At 35.5% G+C, this 24,371-nt stretch overlaps 1 protein-coding gene across 1 annotated transcript in view; it reads left to right on the top strand.

The window, feature by feature from the left end:
• LOC130146937 (lipoxygenase homology domain-containing protein 1-like) overlaps positions 1-24,371 on the top strand; it is a 143,613-nt gene that overhangs the window by 80,190 nt on the left and 39,052 nt on the right. Inside the window, exons 24-31 of the mRNA XM_056333582.1 lie at positions 4,174-4,325; positions 7,015-7,093; positions 8,671-8,802; positions 9,288-9,466; positions 9,920-10,006; positions 13,688-13,820; positions 15,186-15,325; positions 20,454-20,706. Of these exons, the coding sequence (XP_056189557.1) occupies positions 4,174-4,325; positions 7,015-7,093; positions 8,671-8,802; positions 9,288-9,466; positions 9,920-10,006; positions 13,688-13,820; positions 15,186-15,325; positions 20,454-20,706 (1,155 nt within the window). The remainder of the gene's footprint in view (positions 1-4,173; positions 4,326-7,014; positions 7,094-8,670; positions 8,803-9,287; positions 9,467-9,919; positions 10,007-13,687; positions 13,821-15,185; positions 15,326-20,453; positions 20,707-24,371) is intronic.

Here is a 24,371-nt window from a genome sequence, read left to right as displayed (position 1 = left end):
ACTCTGTTGTGTAGGTTAGATGAACCCTGTACTTTCGACTAGGTTAATAAGATCCAATATTCAACTGGCATAAACTGATTTGCTCCACTGTCTTGAGCATATTAGCTGCATGGCTATATCAACTGAGGATCTTGTTCTGAACCTTTAATTTCACAGAAAAAATGATTTAAATTTTTTGACACTTCTTAAGTGATAAATTAGCAGGGCTAGCCATCAAGTTAGTTTTCCACATTTTTTTGCCATAGAACCAAATGAGCATTTTAAAAATATCCCTGCCTACTCTACTCCTCTTTGATTCTTTGTTGCCTAACATTCATTTAAAAACAAAAGTGGGGACATAAAAACATAATGGGGAATTATGACAATAATCTCTGGAATACTTATTCCCTGTATTGCTTTTTTCTATTTATTTCACTGTTTTGTAGAGTAGAACTTTTGCAGAAGCCTATGAAGAAAAAAAGTCTGTTGGCTCTATCCAACAGCTCTGAAAAACAGCACCCTACCCTGCCCCTTTTATATGCTCAACCCTACCATCTTATCTTTCCATGGAAAAAGCTATAGAGGAGAGCAGTAAGAGCAAAGGTCTTGAGAGCTCCGACAGGAGGAGTTCGTTTGATAGTACGCTTCCTCCCCCACAGCTTTTCTTACTGTTTACCTGCCATTGGAAAAATGACCTGCATTGCCTGATTTCATTACAAAGCTAAAATCACAATGGTGTAAAAGGTTTAACTATACCTCTGACATTCAGAAAGGATGTGATTATGTCATTTAAGCTGTTCACCCTTGAAAGGCTATTGAGAGTTCTGTGGGTAAATGTTACTGAATTATCACAATAAATGATATTTAAATGCATAGTCCATAGCAAATTAAACAACAGGCAAATTCAGAACACAGCCTTCCATTCTAGCTGTAAATCACATTTTATTCCCTTTTTAATGAGCATTAGGTGATCACTTTCAGTTTTGTACTATGTTAGCTTGCATCTGAAAGTGAGCTTTTATAAATAGGATTGGGAAGAGACAAAGAATGGCAAAGTTGAACAGAATATCTTATTTTAGTAGGTTTTTTTGTTGGGGTATGTTGTTCATCTGTTAGTCAGAATGGTCCCGTACTCATCCTAAAAACTTTTACCCCATTTCTCAGAATCACTTTTATGTCACATCTTCCTTCACAGGGGTTACTTTGTATATTTTTATTTCACTTATAGAGTGAAGTCCTTTCTTTGATCCAAAGCCTTTGAAAATGAACAGGAAGTATTTGCCATGACTACATTGAGCTTTAAATTATGCATCAAGAGATTCAGAAGATTCAGCTGAAAATAACTACCTCAGCAAAAATAATTAGATATGTTTCTGATTTTCAGTGTATATTTTGTTTGAATGCTACTTGTGTGATTAAAGCTAAGCTCATGATGAAGTATATTAATGATTCTGGACAAAAGCAGTAAAGATGATTGTGAGCACTGTGATTTCTAATCTATCCTACATGAGAGATCAGATCTGTGGATCAAACTCTCCTGACCTTATTCACACAAGTAGCCTTTTGACTTCAATGAATCTGCTTATATGAAGAAAGTATACAGGCAAGGCAACACTGTAGATGATTAACACAGAATCTTATCTTCATATCTTAACTCCTCTAAAAACAAAAATACCATTGGCTAAATGCTAAAGAGTCATCTGGACAGCTCACATACTTTCAACTATCTGGACCTCCAGCAAGAGCAAGTTTGTGTAGCTACGCTGACTTTAATGCAGCTATGTTGTCTTTCACATGGCAGTGCATATTTAACTGCCTCGAAGAAAGGGATATGAGATACATTAGGACCCCAGCCTAAGAAAACTCTTGGTTTACTTCTTATCATCAAACATGAATGATGCTGTCAATTACAAGTACTTTCCCAGCCCTTGGTTTAAATGATTAAAAAAAGATAAAAATCCCAGGGGAAGTCTCTGAAGTAAAATAAATAGTGCTGCAGTGAAATAAAGTTACTTTTCAGAAAACATTTTTTTGGGCATCATCCCCACATAGTAAAACATGAAGAGAAACAAAGACATTTCAGAAGTTTATTGAATGAGCACAACTGTATTTGAGGACTGACACAGCTCTTATAATTTGACAAATCCTTTTAGATACTAATTTTCCAATCGGTATGCAAAGACCCTTTAGAAACCTTGTTCCAGTTATTTGACCTTTTTATTTTTAATATATAAAGAAATAGCTATATAAATTGTCACAATATTTGAATTCAGGCCTTTTGATTATAGCACTTGATATGAATAGCACCAGCTTGTGAAAAAAGCTGTAAGAAAAGCTTAAAAATAAATATCCTCAGAACACTTTTTTTTTCTCCCCTCCCTGTTTTCCTATCACCTACGCTTGAAAATAAATGACAGCCTTAGCTTCTGGGTTCTAGCAATTATTCTCAAACCTACCAGAAAGTTCTCATAATTATATCTTTTTCAAGGATGTACGGTTTGGTTAAATTGGGCCACTTCTATCTTGGAATAAATTTGATTCAAGAAGCAAACTATACTGAAAATACCAGATGTTTCCAGGATGTATACTTAGCTATTTGTGTATTCTGTGATGTCTTTTAGGCTGAAATATGTATTTCAGACTTGAATAATGTGTATTTCAGTGTTCTTTGACTTGTCGATTGTGACTGAAAGTGCTTCTTAGTTTCTCCTTGGTTTCATGTCTGTCTTAAGCACCATTTCCCTTCTTTGCTCACATGTGTTTCCTGGGAAAGCAGATATGTAGCCAGGTAGGGACAAGTGGCAGAGTGAGGCTGGAAAACTTTCTCCATCACATAACTGTCACATAGTCTAGATGTTGTCTATGTCTGCTTTACTGTGCCAGTGATGAAGGTTGTGGGAGTTGGGGCTGAATAGTTTGGCGTAGTCAAAGATAGCTCAGCATGTGTAAAATGCTGGATTTTAAGGGGGCACAGTCCTTAAGAAAAAAAATCAGTCTTGATTTTTTACACAGATTTCTTATGGTAATCTGAGTAAGAGCAGACATACAACACTTGGAGGAAAAAAAACCCCAACCCCCAAACCCCCTTCTTATTTTTTTCCACGGCTCCTTCTTGTTAAAATTATGCAAATAACCATGAATATTGAGAATGTGACCTGCTTCTTTTAAGTATTTCCTTGTTCCTTGTTTCCATGATAAACTCAGAGGCTAAAATAGGTCATTTAAAGAATGAACATAGGAGTTTTTCATTAAGTTTCTTTGGAATTAATGTAATCTAGTCTCATCTACATCACTCCCCTGTGTATTGCGTAAGAAAGAGGCACAGAAGCAGAAGCTCCACATAGTGGCCATAGGTGTCTCTTCTAATCTTTATACTATGACCACAACTGAGAAAATCAGGAATGCTTTCTCATAAACTCAAATTTCACCTAGCTGATCTGGTTTTGTGGGTCAGTATATAGTACATGGGAGATTCTTTGGAGACTGACACTAAATGTGAGGAGGTTTTCTATTCATGTATTAAAGCTGAAGTTGAAGAATTTTTAATTCAGTAATTCTGTTTCACATTCACATGTTTTAACTCAAGAATGTTGTGAGAGTATTACGGTCTGGCTAGTGAGAAAGCTTGATAGTCCTGATGTGTTCATTCATTGGGAGGTAATTACATGAATTTAAAGCTTAAGACAATCAGGTCCCAGCATTCTTCTGAGTCATTTATAAGTCTAACCTCCCATTTCATTTCAAGGAGAAAATAATAGAGAGAGAGGTAAGGAAGAAACAATGAAATATGAGTAGGTAGTCTTAAAAAGCAAAACTTAGACTTTCCAAAGAGCATGTAGACATAAAGTATTTCTTAGAAAGGAATTCCCTACCTTAGGGGGAAGGGGCTAGTACATAGGAGATCCTGTGCCCCAAACAGCAGCCATTAGTCCTGATTTTCTGGGAGTGGTGTCCGAGCAGAACAAATCTGTATTCTGCAGGTTGCCAAACAGGGAGTTATGCAGCAAGAATGTTTTGGTTATCACTAGGACTGAAGAGACCTGTACTCCCTCTTCTGTGGCATAGTATGGGGTTCAGATGAAATTTGCAATTGTTTCTACCAGGGATCAGTACATAATGCAGGTGTTGGGCAAGAGGACAAAGAGCGTTTTGTTCTGCTGACTTTTTGGTTTTGTATGTGTATTTTTTCTAAAGTTGTGGAATATACAATCCATTTGCACACGGGAGACTTGAAGAAAGCAGATGCCACTGGTGAGGCCTATCTTTGTATACAAGGAGAAAAGAGTGACTCGGGGAAACGATGGCTTAACTCAAGAAACAGCCTGATCACTTTTGCTAGAGGGCAGGTAAAAAAATGAGGAAAAATGTAACTGAATCTGTGAGTGTCTTTTTGTTAAAATTTATGTTTACATAAAGTCTTTCATGGACAAAGTATCAAAAATATGAATGTTTTGTATTCCATATAGACATAATTTTCTCTTGTAGCTGATGTGATTGTCTCCATAGGTAACATGTTGCTTTTAAGCATTGTCAGCATTGTGCAACAGAGAAACAGTTAAGTTGAAGTAATTTTGAGTGAGATTAAATATACTCTAAAAGTTGTTTTGATTTTCCAGACTTTTAAGGCCAGGGAGGTATCAGTGCTTGTTAAGATGTGCTTGATTGATAGAACTGATAGGTAACATTTCTTTAGGATATCTTGCCTTTGTAGCTACTTTAAACTGACCTTTTCTTGTCAACTTTCCTGAACACTAATAGTGTTCCACGCAGAGTTTTATTTTTTCATGTTTCCAATTCTTCCACCCACTTATTGCTTTTAAACATGGTAAACATATTATTGCTTTTTGAGGCTTAAAGGGCTTTTCCTAGAAGAGTAATTTCTGGAGTAGTTATTGGCAAAAGAACAAAGTAACTTAAACAAATTTCAGATCAAAAGGAAATGTTTATTTCAGATCAAAAGGAAATTTCTAGCTGATACATTACTAGACCCTACTGTTTGCTCTGAGTTTAGGTTTGGAAGATTTTTAAATTTTTGTTTTAAAGTAATCATAAAATCATTGCAAAGTACATAGGAATCTTCTTTTGGGGAGGGAAGGAGAGAGTATTTCATCATTGCCAGCCAACCCGGATTAGTTTGTTCTCTGATGTAGAAATCTAGAGAAATCTGCTTGCAATATGCTTCATTTATTATTTAAATGTGTCTCTGTTTATTTTATCTGCTTTTCCATTCTAACGATTCCAGAGGACACAACGGTTGTTGTATGAAAACCAGACTGAATCTTTGTTAATCATTATGCCCTCTGTATTCCTGTATTTTCTTTCTCCATTGTGGAAGAGAATATATGTGCCCAATGTCATATTCATTAAAAACTGATCAAACTGCTAGCTCAGATGTCACAAAATAAATTTGAAACTAATGATGACAGGATAGTAGGGCTCATCTGGCTTTAAGAAGTAACATACAAAATTTTATTAATTAATATCTTTTGTGATATAAATAATAGTTATATATGATATATCTTTAAGATAATACCTTAAAGAAATCTGGACAGCAAAACTGCTTGCTACAATGGATAAGGTATCAGTACAGACTGAAAGAATGTATGTTTCATTTTCTTTAAGAATAAAAATTGTAGAGAAAAATATGTGAACAATACAATTGACATGTGAATACTCGCTGCAGTGGAAATCTGCAAATTCATAAGGATTTTTACTATGTAATCCAGATTCTGTGTCAGTTTTTGAATGGGCTTGTTCAGAAGGCTAAATCCTTCATCTGAAATTATAAAGGGCTTTTCTATATCCAGGGCTATAGCACCCTAATCTTCTTCTTATAGAAAAGAGTTTGAGTAGCAACTGTTTGGGTATTCATTCTCTCAGTTTTCTTTACTCCAGCTTGCCCTCAAATGCCTAATTCTCTGTTCTTAGTCTTTGCCCTTTTCTTCTAGATGACTTGTGATCAATATGGTAGCATGGATTTTTGTATGTTTGGCAGCAACCATAGGTACAACATTTCTTGTTTGTTTTGAAACCCCCCAGTTTGTCCCAAACTTTTGTCTTCAAATTGCATTTTCAATCCAGACAACTGGTTCTGTCTACAACAGGATAGCTCATGAAGTCATGAGAAATAAGCCAGTTTTACTCATGGAGATTTTATTCTGCAGCAGGTTTCCCAAACAAGTACATGAATCTGTTCATGAATAGTTTGTTTTCAAACCTCATTTCTTCAGGCCCAGTTCAAAAAAGCCAACAAATATATACTTCAAACAATGTGTCTCCCCACTGTCAGTGTCCATACTTATGTGAGCTTTCCCACTGATTATGAGGAAAGATGACTGCAAAAAGACAAACGTATATATGCAAGAAGGTGAATATACTATGAAGATTTACAGTAGGGAAAAAAAGTGAAGATTCCATGAAGTCTATTCATCATCCAAGTCTGTTTTATGGGGAAAATTTGACTTATTATAGAGATGGCTTAAATTAAAACTCCTTATCCCAATAGCACAGTGATTGAAAACTTCCCAGATACTATTCACTTCATGCCCATTTACTTGCTGAATTCCCACTAAATTAGCTGTGAATTTTAATGAAAATGAAATTGATCCAGATGTTCAGAATTATTAGATACCTGTTGTTCATCAGTTTCATTGGGAGTTATGTTCTGGATCAAAGTAACTTTCAACATGAGTAGTAATTGAATCTGATTTAGTTATTTCAGTCCATGAAGGTACTAGAAACGAACACTTCATTGCTAGTGTGTGTATATGATGTTGCCAAAATTCCTTCCTATTAAATACAGCAGCATTTTGAAATTCATAATTCATAATATTAACTGGATCAGAAAATATCAATTATAGCATGTAATGTTTAATTGTGAACTCAAAAACAATGGAATGGCATAAAGAATAGAAATTTGTTTCCATTGAGATACAAAACAATGACCAGACACACAAGGCTAAACTGATAAATATTCAAAAGCAGATGCATATTAAGTTTAATTAAAATATAATTTTGATTATTTTCATTTTGCAGGTGGATGTTTTCAAAATCAAAGCAGTATACCTTGGCAAGTTGAACCAAGTTCTTGTTGGATTTAAGAGTCTAAAAAAAGGTCAGCAATTTTTTCAGTTAATGTATGGTAATAATCATGTAGATTAACAGATTTAGGAGATCCTGAAATTTCAGGAATACCTTAAATTTAAGATTAAAAATCACAAGAGTTTTTTTAGAAGTACTAGGAAATTTGAAATTGCTTTCCACTTTCTGGTGTTTATTACTTCTGTTAGACTACCTGTGTCAAGTATCCAGCTTAGTTTTACTAAAATGTGTAAAGAATTCCCAGGAAATGTGACAGTGTAAAAATGGTAAAATTATATGTGAAAATTTTCTCCATAGAAGTTACTATGGATTTGTAAGTATAGTCAATAAAGCTTTTGTTTTTTCAGGAACTAATATGACATCAATGCTTTTGAGGTTTTTGACATTTTTATCTTCCTTTCCATTTTTAGATGATTGACTTTTTAATTTTAAAAGAGAAATGTCTTTCAGGACTGAATGCTTCTAGGTAAAGATAAGAACAGCAAATCAGTTTGTCAGATTGGGAAGTGGAACGTGGAAGAAAGGCTCTTCCGGCCTCATATCTTTTTTTCTTCTAACGCATGAGAAATACAGAGATTCTGCATATGTGAGGTTGTGGCAGACAGAAAGGCTGCACTTCCTGCACATTTTTTAGTGCCCTCCTTCAGACTCCCCAGCAGTTGTTGAAGTTAAAGAAAATTGCTTATTTCTTAAAAAAAAAAAAAGCAGCAAGGAGAATTATGAATTGATATTTTCTTCAATATTTTGTCTACAATTTTGGCCCAATTTTTTTAGAGGCAACAGAACAGAGATTCTATAGATATCCTACTTCTGCAGATAATGTTGATAATGGAGATAAGATTGTTCCAGAGCATGATAAGCTGAGTCTCTTGTTCTTTTATCTTTATCAAAAACCCAAGACTATAACATGACTGTAGGTTAAACTCAGACTCGGAAAAACTGATTTGGAGACAATTTCCCATGTATTTCCTAGATGATAACACTAAAATTAATGATCAAATTTTCATTGACTTCACCAAGACTTGGAGTATAATCAGGTTTACCATGACTCAGAGATCTGAGTCTTCAAATGCTTGATTTCCAGAGAATCAACACAATGGTCTCAATCATGAGAAAATCTTCAGCTGAAGTTTATGCCTTATTAGATAGCACAAAACCTCACCAGAAAGAAAGTTGTGTGTTGAGTGGATTTTCTGATGGCTAATGTGGTAGAAATCCTGATCCTTTTTCCTTTAGGTCATTGATAATATCATTTCCTATAGGGGATTTCTTCTGTCTAGAGATCTTGTACAAAAGCCTTTCCATCTTTTCGGACACTAATAGATCATTAACTCAAATCTATTTGTATGTTTAATTTCACAAAACCTTTAAGACTTCTTCATTTTGTCAAATATTTTAGAGTGCAGGGGAAAAGACATAAACACATTTAGACACAGCCAATATATATTCAGAAGTCTTATTTCCTGAAGAAGTGCAGCAAAAGAAAACATTTTCTTGATTTTCTAAAGACAGAAACTTATGACTGCATACACAGAACTTTTTGTTGCTTAAAAGGTATAAATTGATAACGTCCTGTTTATTTTCAATCAGATGAGTGGTTCTTGGAAAAAATTGTTATAAAAGAAGTCCTCTACCCTTTTTCTGCACATGTTTTTGTTCACAATGACTGGATAAATAAACACTCCAAGAAAGATTTTGTAGAAGTGGCAATTCCACTCAAAGGTAATACCAGCACAAATGTCCTTCATTTGCGTGAATCACTACTGCATGGCAAAGCACAACAGGATCAGTATAAGGCTATTTCACAATGTAGGCAGAACTGAGTATTGGTAACCCAATGGTGAGGGGCGGGGGCCTGGACCAAGGCGAATCATGCCTTCTGTAATTAAGGAGGAAGAAATTATGCCTGGGGTGGAGATGGAAGTAGCAGTATTAAAAGTCTCCTCTGGCAGCACATAACCTGTCCTTGGAATAATACAGAGAAGACAGGTGTGGCCCCTGCAAAAGTGTGACATGAAGTCATGAAGCAGCTGGCCTGGTTTTCTATACTTCCACAGGGATAAAATGAGTAATGAGGGTTTTGCAGCTTTGTTGCCTGACTTGCCTGTGCTAGATCTAACACTACCAGGCAATGTAACCTTGCATCTTTTGGCTTATACTGCCTTATAACTTAGACATGAGCTCTGAATATATGTTTTTAATTGCAGAAACATCTGTGACATCTCTCATAAAAAATTTTGATACTAAAAGTAGAGGACGATGGCAAACATGGGTACACTGTACACAAGTACCAGAAGATGTTCCTGATATTCAAGTTGTTGTATTTGGAAGAAAAGGGAAATCCCCTGCACAGAAAGTTCAGAATCTGAGTGATAATCCATTTTTGGTCTGTTTCTTTTCTATTTCATACAAATTTTACCAAACAGTTTCAGTAAAGTAAAAATTGTAGCCAACATATGTGAAGTTGTATGGAATGATTTTTTTGTCGCAGTCAATGTTTATACCTCCATGTCTTAAATAAACAGCACTTCTCACGTGGGCTAATACATATCACTTAGGAAAGCTCTCTTGAGCAAATGCCAACTTTGACATGAAAAGCCTCATTAACTTTGAATTAAGACTATTAGGCCTTAACAGTAAGGCAATAAATAATGAAGCTATTCCACCCTTCCTTTACATTCTACTTCTCAAACCTCAGCTAATCTGCTTTCACTACTTAGAAGCTGTCTCTCTACAATGAGCTTGGGCCTGGGCAAATGTCAGTTCTCTAGTTTGCACATGAAGTAATGGTTACATACAATGTAGAGTTAATTTTTTTTTAAATATATTTTTCTAACAGTTGACTGTTGGTGATATTGGAGACATAACAAAGGTTTCCTTTGTGTTATCCGGTCCATGCTTGGGAAGAGGAATTAAACTTCACAAGGTATTCCAAATACGATACATATAAACTTGTAATATTTTTCATAATACCAGTAAATATCTTCTGTTAAAAGACAGATTTTTAGCTTTGCTTTGCTTTGCACCACACTAGCAAGGCCAGATATCTTTTGGCTCGGTTACCTGGCATCTACAGATGATTACCTACAGCTTCTAGATCTCTGTGTGTGCAGATCTACCTTGTTTGGGCCTGCTGAATATGCTATACCTATTCACTGATGTGCAGATCCATTCTTCATAGCTCATCATGACATGGAAGGCAGTGTTTTCTGCTGATGTTCAGAAACATTAGTCCCTGCATGGAAATACTGAGTCTCCTGACAGAAAGCAAGCTACTTGTGGAAATGAATTAAGCTGATATTTTAGTATTTATTCATTACAACATGGTCATCAGTGGGCCTTAAACATCTGATTGTAGTTTAATATGTACTTCAGACCTTTCATAAAAAGAGGTGGTGAAATGACTTAATGCTGTCAATTGTATAATTCAACCACATTTTAAATGTATACCTTTCCCCAGGGTGGTTAGGAAGATTGAATAGGCAGGTGTTGGGGCTGAACAATACTTGGGCTGTGGGGAAATACTTCATCTTGAAGGTTAATGCAAAGAAAAATTGTGTCAATGAGCTGTGCCTGTAGGCAAGGGCACAAAAAGCATTGTGGACATAGCATTGAATCATTCCAAACTTAGTAGAATATTTGTCTGGACTGGGCCACACAGTACCTTAACCCTACTACTGATTTAAAAGATCAAAGAGTGATTCCCTAAATGAACAAACAGTCCAGAAACTGTTCTGATGGGGAATGCTCAACAGCTGCATTCAAAGATAAAATTTTAATAGGTTGATGGTACTCAAACGAACATGAAGTCTGAGTTTATGAATTCCTAAGGATAGAGGAGGAGTTTATCGATCATATTTTCTCCCCAAATATGTTCTTTGTCAGCTGATTTTGCAGTCTCAGTTTAGGCTACAAGAGTGGAAAGAATAGGTAAGCAAAACTAATTTCTCATTTAAAATATGCATCTCCAGGCCATTTGATAAAGCAGTCCAATGATATGTTGACACTACCCTCACCATATCCATTGTGTGATTATGTAATATGATATCAGCCTCCAGAACTGGTGGCTCAAAACATGGCAGAAAACTCAGAAATGTAATTGCTTGTTTTCTGCTTTCTTTTCAAAGAGAATGCTTTGCAAATGGCTAAGTGTTTTTTATTCATGCTTTAAATACTTTAAAAGTTATTTAAGAATTGGTTTGTTAGTAGCTATAAATTGACAAGGAGTCAATAGGTTGTTGCTATAAACCTATGTAGTCTCTTCTATTGGTGCATTTACAACCCAAACATAAGCCACAATAACATATACTGCTTGTGCTAGTAATAAGCTTATAATATCTATTACTCATGTACTAGTCCATTTATAAATTATTTATTTAGCATAATCTAAAATGTAACAAGTTGTTTTCACTTTAAGAGGGCTCTTACAGTGAGGTAAAAAATAGAAATGCTGTATAGAAATAGATAATAGGAGGCAGGATATGTAAGCTTACTACGAATCAGTGGTCAAACCCAGCCACAACTGAAAAGAATCCTCTTCCTTGCTTTCTCCTTAAGTGACAAAAGTAATAGCCAAAGTTTCAGAAATTTCACATAACCCAGAGATTACAAATGAAACTGCAAAGGCTAAAAAGGAGATAATATCCCTATGTTCTTTATGCTATTATTTTCTCTATTTTGGTGTTTATAACAGCTTCAAAGTACCAGAGTTTTTACTGTTGATCTCCTACAGTTTCCTGCACACTTATGTAGAAAATGATATAATCTTATTGAAAATTTATGTCTTTAACTTTTGAAGATTTGCATACTGTAGAATAAGTAGCTTTTTCTTGCTCAAAAGTAGAGTTTCTGGCCCTTTCCAAAATAAAATACAAAATAATTTTTACTTTAGTGTAGCATATAGAAACACTGTATGGTTTGGATGTTCACATATAGTTCACACTTGGATGTGATCTTACAATTAACAAATATCTGTCAGGTACATTTTATTTTAAGGCCAAAGTCTGCATAAATTTACACATCTCCTTTTTATGAGTCCAGTTTCTGTAGGATGTCTGCCTGCATATGCAAGTAACCCTTAGTCCAATTTTAATACTGATAGGCATTTGTGATACTAATTGATATTTAGTTAGGAACGTTTATATTGATAGAAGTTAGGGAGGATATTTTTGTGTGAGAAGAAATTAGACATTTAGTTTGAGAAAATTCAGTTATTACAAGTGTAAAAAATGGGAAAACAACTGGCTGCAATTTTAGTGGAATTTAACAGTATCTAAAGAAAACCACTGTTTACTCATGTAAGTAATAGTTTAATTCTGGAAATGGCCATAGAGAATTGTTTACTTTCATCTGGATGTCTTGTGCCTGATCTTGTGAAGCACTGGGCACAAAGCATAAGCAGTAATGGAAATATTCACTACTTACATTTCTAGGAGCTCAAGGGCAAGATAGTCTGACAAAATTATTAAGAGTGGAACTGTCAAATTCCTAATTATTTCAATTATATAATTTGTTTATATAAACATTTATGCATTTCCAAGCTTGCACATGAAGTCTATGTAAGGAAATCTGTACTCAGGATTTCCAAATAGTAATGTTTGTATCCTGTACAATGACACTCAAGCTTTTGTTACTGTCACTGGTGTCAGTAATAGTAAAACAGTCACCACAGAAATTCTGGGAATCCCTGCCTAAAATTTCAATTACTTAATGTCTCAATGAAATTAAGTTTTTGTTGAATTTTGTTTTCTTTTTAATGTCTTGGATATAATATTTTTATACAAAGAGATTTCAAAGGCTGAAGAAACCATATCTGCCAATTTGCAGTCATTAGCTATTTATCAAATTCAATCCTTCATGCAATTGTTACCATAAATGTTCATGCATATGCTTGATAGTTTGTCGTTCTGTATTTTATAACCTGACCCAAAATAAAGTTCACTATCTGAGTTGCCCTCCTGCGAAGCTGAGCTCCACATTGTCTCCGTATCTAGGATAGGTGAGCTTTCAGGGCTGTGCTTCCTGAGTTTGGAGGTTCTAAGTTCACAGATTTGGAACCTAATTTGTTCAGTCTCCACCGTGTTTTTAAAGTCAGGTGGAGTGAAGCTGGGCCTAAACTCCAGCCTTCTATTGGAATTCATTCTTCAAATAACGTATCTCCACAATGAGCCCCAAAGGCCACTAGACACCTAATTTCTGCCAACTTTGAAAATCCTAACTGAGATACAGCAAGTCACATACAAACAAATAAAAAGCAGCAAAGCAGATGTTTCTGCAAAATGGGAATATGCTATTAAGATTGATGTAACTGTGTTCATTCATTTGATATTCTGAAATTACATCTATATACAGGCCTATTTAATCTGTATCCTTCACTGGTTCTTTACAAATGAGTCCTATGCCTGCGTCAATATGCAATGAATACACCTATAAACATCAGGCTGCAGAATCAGTGGCTTTCAGCAACTACAGTAGCTCTTCTGCAGGGTCAAGTTATAAAGTGTTTGCAGGGATTAACAATAGGAAGAAATGTCAGTTTCTGTTGGGATGGAAATAAGAAAAAAAATGATTCAGATATATGAATTTCTTCTTCTGATTCTGCTTGCAGCTTCGGCTAAAAGACCTGGACACTAAACAAGAGTTGGGCTTTCACACTGAAGCCCAGTGTCTCTTTGGAGAAGATGGATCTGAGACTGTGACAGAGCTAGCAGCGGTCAGGCCAGACAAGCCACCACTCAGGGGTAAGCTGCTGAACTGAAAAATAAACACATGAGGAAGTGCACACACACACGCACAGAAATTTATTAACTACCTAATGGGATGAACACAATAGGCAAGATTGCAATGCATTTTATATATATTAAAAAAAACACTCAAAATTATTTTAAAAGATTCATTCAATATACCCGTTTAAACAGCATGGTGTTTAATAATGTGTATTGTTAAAGCATTTTTTTCTGTTTTAAAAAAACCACACTGATATGACTTTTTTCACTAGGCTAAGTACCTGTTTGGAAGTCTGAAAAATATGCAAAGCCCAATTAGTATTTTTCAGTTAAGATTTTCAAAACCTGACTCATTTACACTTGGTGAGGGACTAAATCACAGTTTTAAAACAGGCACGTGCAAAGTCATAATGGTGTGAATCACAGAAAGAAAAAACAATATTTTTTTAAGTTTTCTTCAAGCCCCATTTCTGCCTCAGAAGTTCTGTTTCTTTTCATCATTATATTTAAAATATGATAACATCTTTCTTTGTTCTGATTACATTTTGTAAAATATTTAGAAAAGAATTCTCATTCATTATAATTTATGAACAGAAGTCTTAGTTAAAATATTTAAAACTTTTTGCATTTAATATATAACCGAAGGCTAGACTGCAAATGGAAGAATATCTTCACAGTCTGTTATAACATATAATTCTTCACAGAGCTTGAAGAATCCATAAAAGAAATCCTCTGTCATGCTGCCTCAAGGAGTATGTAGTATATAACGCATCAGCCAAAAGTCATGGCAAGCCATCCTTTGTGGTGAAGAAGAATAATAACAAAGTAAACCTGTATAAACAGCTGAGCCATTTATCCTGAACCTATTAATTGATACTGGCCATAATTATCAAAATATCAGACTAAAACAGAATTCAGCTGATTCAGAAGAAAAGTGGATTTCATCTGTTATATCAGTGTTCTTTCTTTGGCAAAATATTGTTAGAGATGATAAATCCTAACTCAATTTAAGACCTTTAATTCCTATAAGAATTCAAGACTTTTTACAAAGCCTGATAAAATCAGTGTGATCCTCTCAGCTGGTTTCAGTGACCTCTGGACAAGACTCTGGATCTTCAACATTTTCTTTTTCTGTAATGTAAGCATGGATTGTTGCATTGATTCATAAAGAACATTGCATCTCTAATGCTGTAATGTGCTGTTGTGAGGTAGCTAGCAATCTGCATGAAACTCAGACCATTAATGTAAATTAATATAACTTCATTCCTTGGTGTTGAAATTAATCTTTTACCTAAAATAAATCAGTTTATAACGTTTGATGTTTACATTGCTAAACAGTTTGATTTGGTAATGTCTTGTGTCACTGATTTTTCATGACAGAAGTTCTTTACTTGATCAGTGTTCATACGGGAACATTGCCCGCATCAGGGACTGATGCAGATATATTTATCACAGTGTTTGGAGAGAAGGGAGATTCCTGCAAAAGGAGACTAAGACAATCAAATTTTGAAAGAGGACAGGTTAGTAGTGAGTTATTTTTCTTACATGTTTGCTTAATGTGTTTTATTTTATTACTTTCTTCCACTACTGTGTTTCTTTATAGTTATAAAATTCAAGCATTGATGTTACACTGTGGTAACCTGTGGAAAAGATGTATTGCTTGCTAAGAATAGACATTTTACCTGAGCTGGGTTTATGGTTTAAGAATAGTTCAAGTACCAATAAATTTTAAACCCACAAACCATCAGTAACTGTTCTTAGAAACTGCAATTGAACCCAACAATATATAACATTCTGTGGCTTAATTTTCAGTTACTTGTGAAGCTGGTATAGAAATATCAGGGCTATTTCCTGTGATTGCTCCTATAAACCTGATTTTTTTAAGATCTGTCCAGATATAGCTAAAAGAGAGATTTTTAAATGTGTTAGCTACTATATGTTAATTAATATATATAAAATTACAAACTGGTAAATCTGCTTGTAAACATACTGTGGCTGCTCAAGATAATTCCTAGGAGAGATTTCCTGGTCAGCCTTTGCTGATTATCATATTAATGTTTATACCTGCACAACATGTTCACACATACCCTGGACTCAGCCCAGCTATGACTGCTAGATAGGATTTAATGAGACCTTTCAATTGACCCATTGATCCAATTAAGCAGGTTCCTTTATACTTACTTCATACCATTTCTTAAGATTTCTCATGGCTGAGATGCCATAACTTTCCTAGGCGGCCTGTTCTACTGCTTTCTCAGATTTACCGTTAAACAATCTTTCCCTTATTTCCTTTATAATGCCAAAATATTTTCTTGAGCTTAGAAACATAGAAACCAGCTACATCATCCTTGTTTTTCATAGTCACTGATAATTTTTCTTCCATGAATTTGTGTAAACTCTTTTTAAACATGTGGTGAGCATCCACAATCTCCTGTGATAGTATGGACTAAATTTGACTTGCAACCTGTGTAAAATGGCCATATACTAGTTTAATCAGTTTTCCCTTCTGTTACTAGAAGACGAAGTGAATGTTTTTTCCTTGTCACCTTCTCTTTGCCATTCTTGCTTTTACAGACCTCTATCTTCTGCACACTTGTTTTGTCCCTGGATTGTTCCTTGTTCCTTGTGTAGAAGAATATCTCTTTAACCATCTCACTTACACTTTCCTGTATCTTTTTCTGGCTCTTCATTAATACATTCAAAACCTCTTTAAAAATTTGCCATCACCACCTCTGCTTCTCTTTTTTCTTATTTGTCAGAGTTCTGTTAGCTTACCTATAAGTACTATCTTCAGACAACTATTGCTCCAAATGGACTGCGTGATATAGTGCATAAAGCACTCACAGGCGGGATGTCTATATTCATTTCTAAGCTAAGTCACTGATTTACCTATGATCTGAATGTAATTTTACCTTCCTTGTGTCCCTCATTTTCCATTGTAAAATGAAGGTAACCAATAGTTTAGACAAGAATGAAAAGAGGCAATCATATATATTTAAATGACATTTATTTCCCTTTTCATTTACTACTGAGGAAAATTAAATACATCTTTTAAAAATATACTTAATCTCTCCTTTTCATAGCAATAACTTAGTGCTAGATTTATAATAGCATTTAATGTCCTGGTATCTAGTGAAATTATTATGCATTGGGAGATATTTAATAATTTGGCCATAGCCTTCTCACCCAAAGTATTTAGGCATGGTTTTCTTTCTTTCCTTTTCTTACAGTCTCTTGCAACCACCCCCCCTTTTTTTTTTTTAAGATGTCATTGTTTGCAGAATCCTGCTGCCTTAGTCCAAACTGTGTTATGAAAACATAGGAAGAGGTTTGATGTTGATTGGCTGGATGATATTCAAAATACAGGTTAATTCTTGGCGTTTTTGAGGGCAAATGTTTGTAGGCAATTAGAATAGTTAATAAAAGACATAAAGGTACATAGTCTGTGACATAACCTGAAAAAGAGCTCTAAAAAATAATTTACATGGCACTTTCAAGCTGGATGTTAATACAGAGTCAGTGACACAGCTGTTAGTGTTAAAGAAATCAGAGCCACTATATTGAGCAATAGAGTGCTGAGTGTCTTCCCAAGCAGATCCTTTGTTTTAGGTGAGCTATTTTTGTACTGTGGACAATGAAAGTTTTCTTCTGCTTAGATAATTTGTATACTCATGCTCTTCATTGTACAATAGGTTCTTGGGAAATGGTTGAGCAGGGAGATGGCAAAATGTTCTGATGATACTAAGTTTTTAAGGTAATAAAAATGAAAGTTAGTGGCAGAGATTGCAGAAGGGCCTCATACAGAGTGACTGGGTAATAGAAAGACAGATGAAATTAGTTGTAGCTAAATGAAAAGCAGTGGCTGTGAGGGGGAAACCCCCTTAAATGTGCATGCAAAATGATGGGTTCTGAAATAGGAAAGTAGCCTCAGCATTAAGATAGCTCTGTAATGATGTCAGCCCAGCAAAACAAAAGGATAACAGAACAGATCAAATGTTTTGGAATTATTAGAAAAAGGAAAAAAACCCAGCCACCCCAAAGCAGAAAAAATTGAGAATACTCCCAGGTAAATTCTGTGGTTAAGATGAATAATAGATGCTTTGTTTTGTTCTGATTCACTTGTCTTTAAAAGTGCAAGAAGACAAGTGTTATGAAATATCTTCTATACAAGGAACAACTAAGCAAACAACTACTGTTTGGCCTGGAAAAGGGATGTTGAGAGGGAAGGAGAGGGAGATAAGAAATATAAAATGGCATAGACAAAATAAGTAATTCTGTTTTCTCATGAAATACAAGGGCTCAAGACCATTAAATGAAACCTGCAGGTAGCAGATTCAAAACAAAAGGAGGTAGCTTTTTACACAGTGCATAATTAATACATTTTACTTTCTGCACAAGATGTTATAGACGGCAAAATGCATGTTGCTGCAAAAAGCCATTGCACATTGCCGTGGAAGACAACTTTCCACTGGGAACTGTTAAGTGCAAAGACACAATCTCTGGCTCAGGAAACCTCTGAACCACAAATTGCTAAAGCCCGAGAGACTTTGTATTCAAGAAGCATGTCTATATATTTGCCCTGTTTTTCAGCTCTTCCCTAGAAATCTGTTATTGGTAGCTGTTGGCAACGGTATACCGGACTAGATGGATCTGCAGTCTGACACACTGCTACCAGTATTACATTCTTTTTACATAGAAGTAGATTAATAGAAAAGTTGGAATGAGGTTTTAGTGAGAGTATCTAAGAACAGAAGGTGAAAGGAAGGGATGTAAAGGGCAAGCTGTCTTGAGAGACTAGATTATGTCAACATTACCCCTGGAAAATATAGAATAGACAGGCAAAGAAAACAAAGAAACGAGATACGAAAAAAAGCATCTCTGATTAGGACCTGATAGAGGACTGGAGTATAAGGAAAAGCTAGGAAGACAGAAAATTGCAAGAAAATGTAAGAACAGAGAGTAGAGTTGATTTAATTACTGCAGAAAGTAAAGTTGGTTCATATTTATTTAAGTAATTGTATGTCTAACTTTTACACCAGATTAATGGGTTAAATAAATGGGGATTGTAATTTTGCCTAGCTAACACTTTATATAAATCAAGACAATTTATATAAAATCCTTTTGACTTTCCTAAATTACACTTCCAGTAGTGTGTTTAAGGCAGTTCTAAATGTCTTTTTACTGAGGGGGAAAAAAAGAAATGTAATGACATCAACCGAAAGAACACGCTTGCTAATGCTGAGGGAGTAGGCAATTTAGTGTATTATTATGAGAATTCATTGATAACAATGGGTGATTATGACCACTGTTGTCTAATGACTGTTAATTATTATCGCAAAGAATGGGACTAATGATAGGTCCCTTTTTCAGATAGAGTTAGCTGTGAAGGAACATGAATATTAGCAATACAGGTTATTTCCTCAAAGTCAAGGGTCATGTAGACTGACAAGAAAATTATATTTGGCTTAGAACTACAAAGAATACAATTAAAAAGCAATGAGTGCTTCCAAAAAGTTATTTACAAGATGTTCCTCACAGCTAGATCTTATTTTGGTTTACATATGCATTACATGAAGGGGTATAACTTGCCATGGTAACTGTTTGGGGATATCGCAGATATAACAAAGTAAGAAAGTCTTAAGGCTGTGCTAGGAATAATAACTGTGATGTTTTCTTTTTCTAAGCAAATTGTAGAGAATAGCCTGACACAGACAGGAGAATGGACCAGATGACATAATTCTTTCTAAAAGTCATCTCTTCCTTTGTTGCTTTCTGGTCCTCATGCTTTTTCCTGCCTGATGGCAAATTGGTTGGCAACAAATAAAAATTATAGTGTCTGTTTCTACTATCCATCTGGGTTTTTTTTAATGTCACCCACACACATGCCCATGTATCTACCCACCCACTCATATTATCTCTTGCATGGAATACATTCATTCTCTCATTTGCATAATTTATTCATCCCAACATGCACTAGTGCAGTTGCCATTTAGCATTTGTTTACTGGTAGCCGTAGCAATATTTAAACAGATGTCTATTTACATCTGAAGAACACATCAATTCTTGCCTGTATGCGTGCACAGCCTTACTTATATTTTCTAATGACAGTATCTTCCTTTGTTTGCATAGTCATCAACAGTGTCAGTATTTCTGTTCAGAGTTGAATAATATGACATTTCCCATTTGAAAAATAGGATGTCTTAGAATATAAAAGACTTTGAAATGTTTGAAAATAAAATGCCTTATCTAAACCAAAGTTCAATTTACCAGGCCTATCATGTTATTTCAAGCACTTCTCTTGTTTAAGTTACGAGTAATTGGTTGAACTTCAATTTTCATGAGACTTCTGTAAGTAAATTAATGACCAGAGGTTTCTTTCTACCCAAAATAGTGGGATGCTTTTCATAATAAAGCCTGGAATGCACTGATCATGAAAAAGGAAAAATGTACTTATTCAAGGATCCATATATTTTCTGAAAAGGGTCTCCAAATACAAATGGCAGCCTATAATATCATTCTTTACTATCAGAAAGGAAAAGATACTTTGGCATTGAAAGAAATCTGTCTCTCCAAACATAATCTTAAAGATGGATGATAAAAATATATGGTTTAATCAGTTTGCTATTCATTTTGCCTTTACCTTTTCAGGTTTGTATCTCTGAACTGAGAGCAGTAGACCTCGGACAGTTAAGCAAAGTGCTTGTTGAACACCATGATATAGGTTATGGAGCTGGATGGTACCTGGACCAAATTGTCATCCATGAGTCAGGCAAGACTGATGGCCAATATGCATTTCTTTGCCAACAATGGTTAGACAGTGGAGTTGGTGATGCACGGATGGAACGAATGTTGAAACTTCTTGGAAAAGTCAGGAATGGGATGTTGACAGGAAAGATTTATGGTAAGGTCCAAAATTATCAAAGTTCCTTCCAACTTTTGTTTTAATTGTAATTCATACTATTTTTTGGGTTATTCTTAAGACTGAAACCAAAATACAGAAATAATATAGCTTAAATGTGAGTTGCATCTCTCACAAATACTGTCTGTCCAAACACTTTCCAGACCTGGTAAATACAGTTATAATGTTCAGGGAAGAAAGACTAGAGCAGAAGGGAGATGTTAAAGGATGAAGGCAATGAAGGAATTATGTTGTTAGCTGAGGCTAGAAAAAAAGCTGAAGCAGAAAGAGGTAGGTTGTTCCATATGGCAGTCAATGCAGAGCAGAAGGCTCCTACAGCAGTGATGAAATCACAAGAAAAGATACAAAAACTCTTTTAGCAGAATGAGATTTTCCCGTATGTTCATATATTTGCAGAAAGCATTTGCTTTTATTTGCAGTTTTCTTTTTTACTTACATCAATGGCATAAGTTCTTGCAAACAGCTAGTTGACCTGAACCCCATATCCTATTCAAATTGTTTAATGAAAAAAAGACCAAAATTCAGAAACAACTTAGACACTGCAAACATGGTAAGTCTTTTATACTTTGCCAGGGTACTGGATTTTTTAGTGCTCTCACATGTCTTTTTTGAAGAGGTGTAAAATGTTGGTTTGGGTCCATTTATGAAATCTGAATCAGAACTGGTAGACCAAACCAAGTAAAGTTAAACTAATCTGAAGGTGTGAATTTGCATTCTATATCAGTAGTTTTATAAACCAATCTTTATTAATTTCTATGCTCATGATTTATTTAATTTTATGCTCAGAGAGTTTTATATTGTATATAGTTGCAGACACAGTAGTGCATATCCTCATATTTAGCTACCTGTACTTACTCCACTAGCAAATATATCATCTAAGGAAACAGAAAAATAATGTTGCTGAGACAACAGAAGGACAGAATACCATGGAAATATAACTATAGGATGAGCACATACAGTAGTGACAATTTCAAAATAAGAAATAGCTATATTGCACCACTACAAGCATTCCAGGTCTCTAAAAGATTCTGTAGGTGCCCTACATAATCCACAGAGCAAGGCAGGCATCTCCTGAGGATAATTCAGAGCAGAAGCCCAGGGCTGGTCAGCCTGACACATCTTTCTTCACTGATAAGAAAAGTGAGACAAATGTTGCATCCTTGTTTATGCACCTTAATTAGCGTCTGAACATAGTTATGTAAAAAAAAATTTCCTTCCGCTGTTTCCCCCACACACATAGTCCTCAAAAATCTGGGTGCGGACTTGCTAATATTTTCCAGTCTGTGATTATTAATACTCAGCTCTGTACCTATTGAAAATAAGTTCTGGGCTGACTGTATAATAACTTTAGAAAGAATATGACAAGAAAGCAGAGAGCCTATAAGGAATGGAGAAATAAAAGACTGATCAGCAAAGAGCACTGTACCTTAGAGGTCAAAAAGTATATGGATACAATGGAACCTACTAAATGTCAAGCTGAGTCAGATTTTATAGAAGAATTAAAACAAATAGTAAAGGTTCTTCAACCATTTACTTATAAAAAGAATCTGCAAAGGTGTAACTATGCAGGAACAATAGAGTTCAGACTGAAGGTGATGTAGGTAAAATCTCTAAACAAATAGAATGCTTTATCTCTGTCTTTAAGGAGCCATAATGTTGGCAAGGGAAGCAAAACCAAAATTACTAATGGGAATGAGGTTATTTGAAATCACCAAATCTGAAGTGCAAATAGAACATAGAGTTTCACGTAGTCAAACAGTGACAACCAAGAGTCATTAGTCCAGAATATTGAAGGAATTGGGAAATGGAGTGGTAGATCTAGTAGCAAGGATTTTAAACAATTTTATGAAGGCCAAAGGTATGACTTGACAATAGGAAAGGTAACGCCTCCATCTAAAAAATAGAATGAATAATGTAGGTGAATATAGACCTAGTAATCGATCACATGCAAACCTTTGCAATGCACTTTGAAGAAAAGGATAGTTAAGATAATAGTGACAAGTAAGAAATGAGATGGAATGCGTCAAGGCTTTACTAAAGATAGGTTGTAAACCAAAGTAGATAATCTTCAGAAATGTTCTCCAGTAAGAGAAATGTAATGACATCTAATCTGTCTAACTTGCAGTACTGAATTTTATTTGCTTTATGACAAATTATTAGGTAATAATAAGAAAGTGGAAAGCAGTAGTAAAAGGAAGAACTGTAAAGAGCTGGAGAAGAGAAAATTAATATACTGATGAAATCTGTTGGTGCTACAAAGCTGAGTACTGTCAGGAGATGAAGAGGTTGTGTGATAAACTTTGAGCAGTGGAGGAAAGCAATGGAACTGAATTCTGTAGCACAAATCTTGAATACAATTAGGCGTAAATGCAACTAAATATTTGATCTCTCAGTTCTGGTACAGGTTCCTAATTTCCATTGATTTTTTGGGGAAATTTGGAATAAACTAGTAGTTAAGAATCTGAAAACTGTACTGGATCCATATCCCCATGTCTTGTAATGATTTCCGCTATGGGTTCATCAGTAGTATATGACTAGGAGAAATACCTGGATTTGCTATATGATTGAAGGATAATTTTTGAGACAGTAATGTAACATGGCTGTGACTATAGTAACTGTGACCCCACAATATATGTAGGCATTATCAGTGAAGATCAAAAGAAATTAATGCCACTACAGAGAAACTGATATTTCACCAGGAATGTTGTATACAATTGTGGTTACCTCTGTCTGGAAAGACTGGTTCAAGGTGGAATAGATGTACAGAAGACAGATGATGGGGAATATGGCAAGCCTTTGTTCTGACAGGGTATTAAAAAAACTCAACATATTCAGACTAGCAAATTAAATGCTCAAAACAGACACAGTTGTGATCTACCAAATTAATGGCGGCTTATGCATCAAGGAGGGAAGAGTTATTTAAGCTAATGGACAAAGCTGTCATAAAAATAAATGGGTTTCAGCAGTCTGATAATGACATTCTGAGAAAAGGCAAAGACTTCTGAGAAAGAAAGAACAAATTTTTAGCATAGCAATCTTTGTGGTGGATTGACCATGGCTGGACACCAGGTCCCCATCAAAGATGCTCTATCAATCCCCTCCTCAGCTGGACAAGGGAGAGAAAATATAATGAAAGGCTCCTGGGTGGAGATAATGACAAGGAGTGATCACTCAGCAATTACTGCCATGGGCAAAACAGATTTAACTTGGGGAAATTAGTTTAATTTATTACCAATCAAATCAGAATGAGAAATAAAACCAAATCTTAAAACACCTTCCCCCCATCCTTCCCTTTTTTCCAGGCTTAACTTCACTCCCAAATTCTCTCCCTCCTCCCCCCAGCAGCGCAGTGGGATGGGGAATGGGGCTGGGTCAGTCCATCACACACTGTCTCTGCCGCTCCTGCCCCCTCAGCAGGAGGCTCCTCACACCCGGCCCCTGCTCCACCCTGGGGTCCCTTCCATGGAAGACAGTCCTCCAGGAACTTTGCCAATGTGGGTCCTTCCCACAGGCTACAGTTTGTCCTGCACTGCTCCAGTGTGGGTCCCTTCCACTGGTTGCAGTCCTTCAGGAACAGACTGCTCCAGTGTGGGTCCCCCATGGGGTCACAGGTCCTGCAAGAAAACCTGCTCCTGCATGGGCTTCTC

This window comes from Falco biarmicus, chromosome 3 (assembly GCF_023638135.1).
Source record: "Falco biarmicus isolate bFalBia1 chromosome 3, bFalBia1.pri, whole genome shotgun sequence".
NCBI classification, from domain to species: Eukaryota; Metazoa; Chordata; class Aves; order Falconiformes; family Falconidae; genus Falco; species Falco biarmicus.
This window is presented reverse-complemented; position numbering and strand designations above follow the sequence as displayed.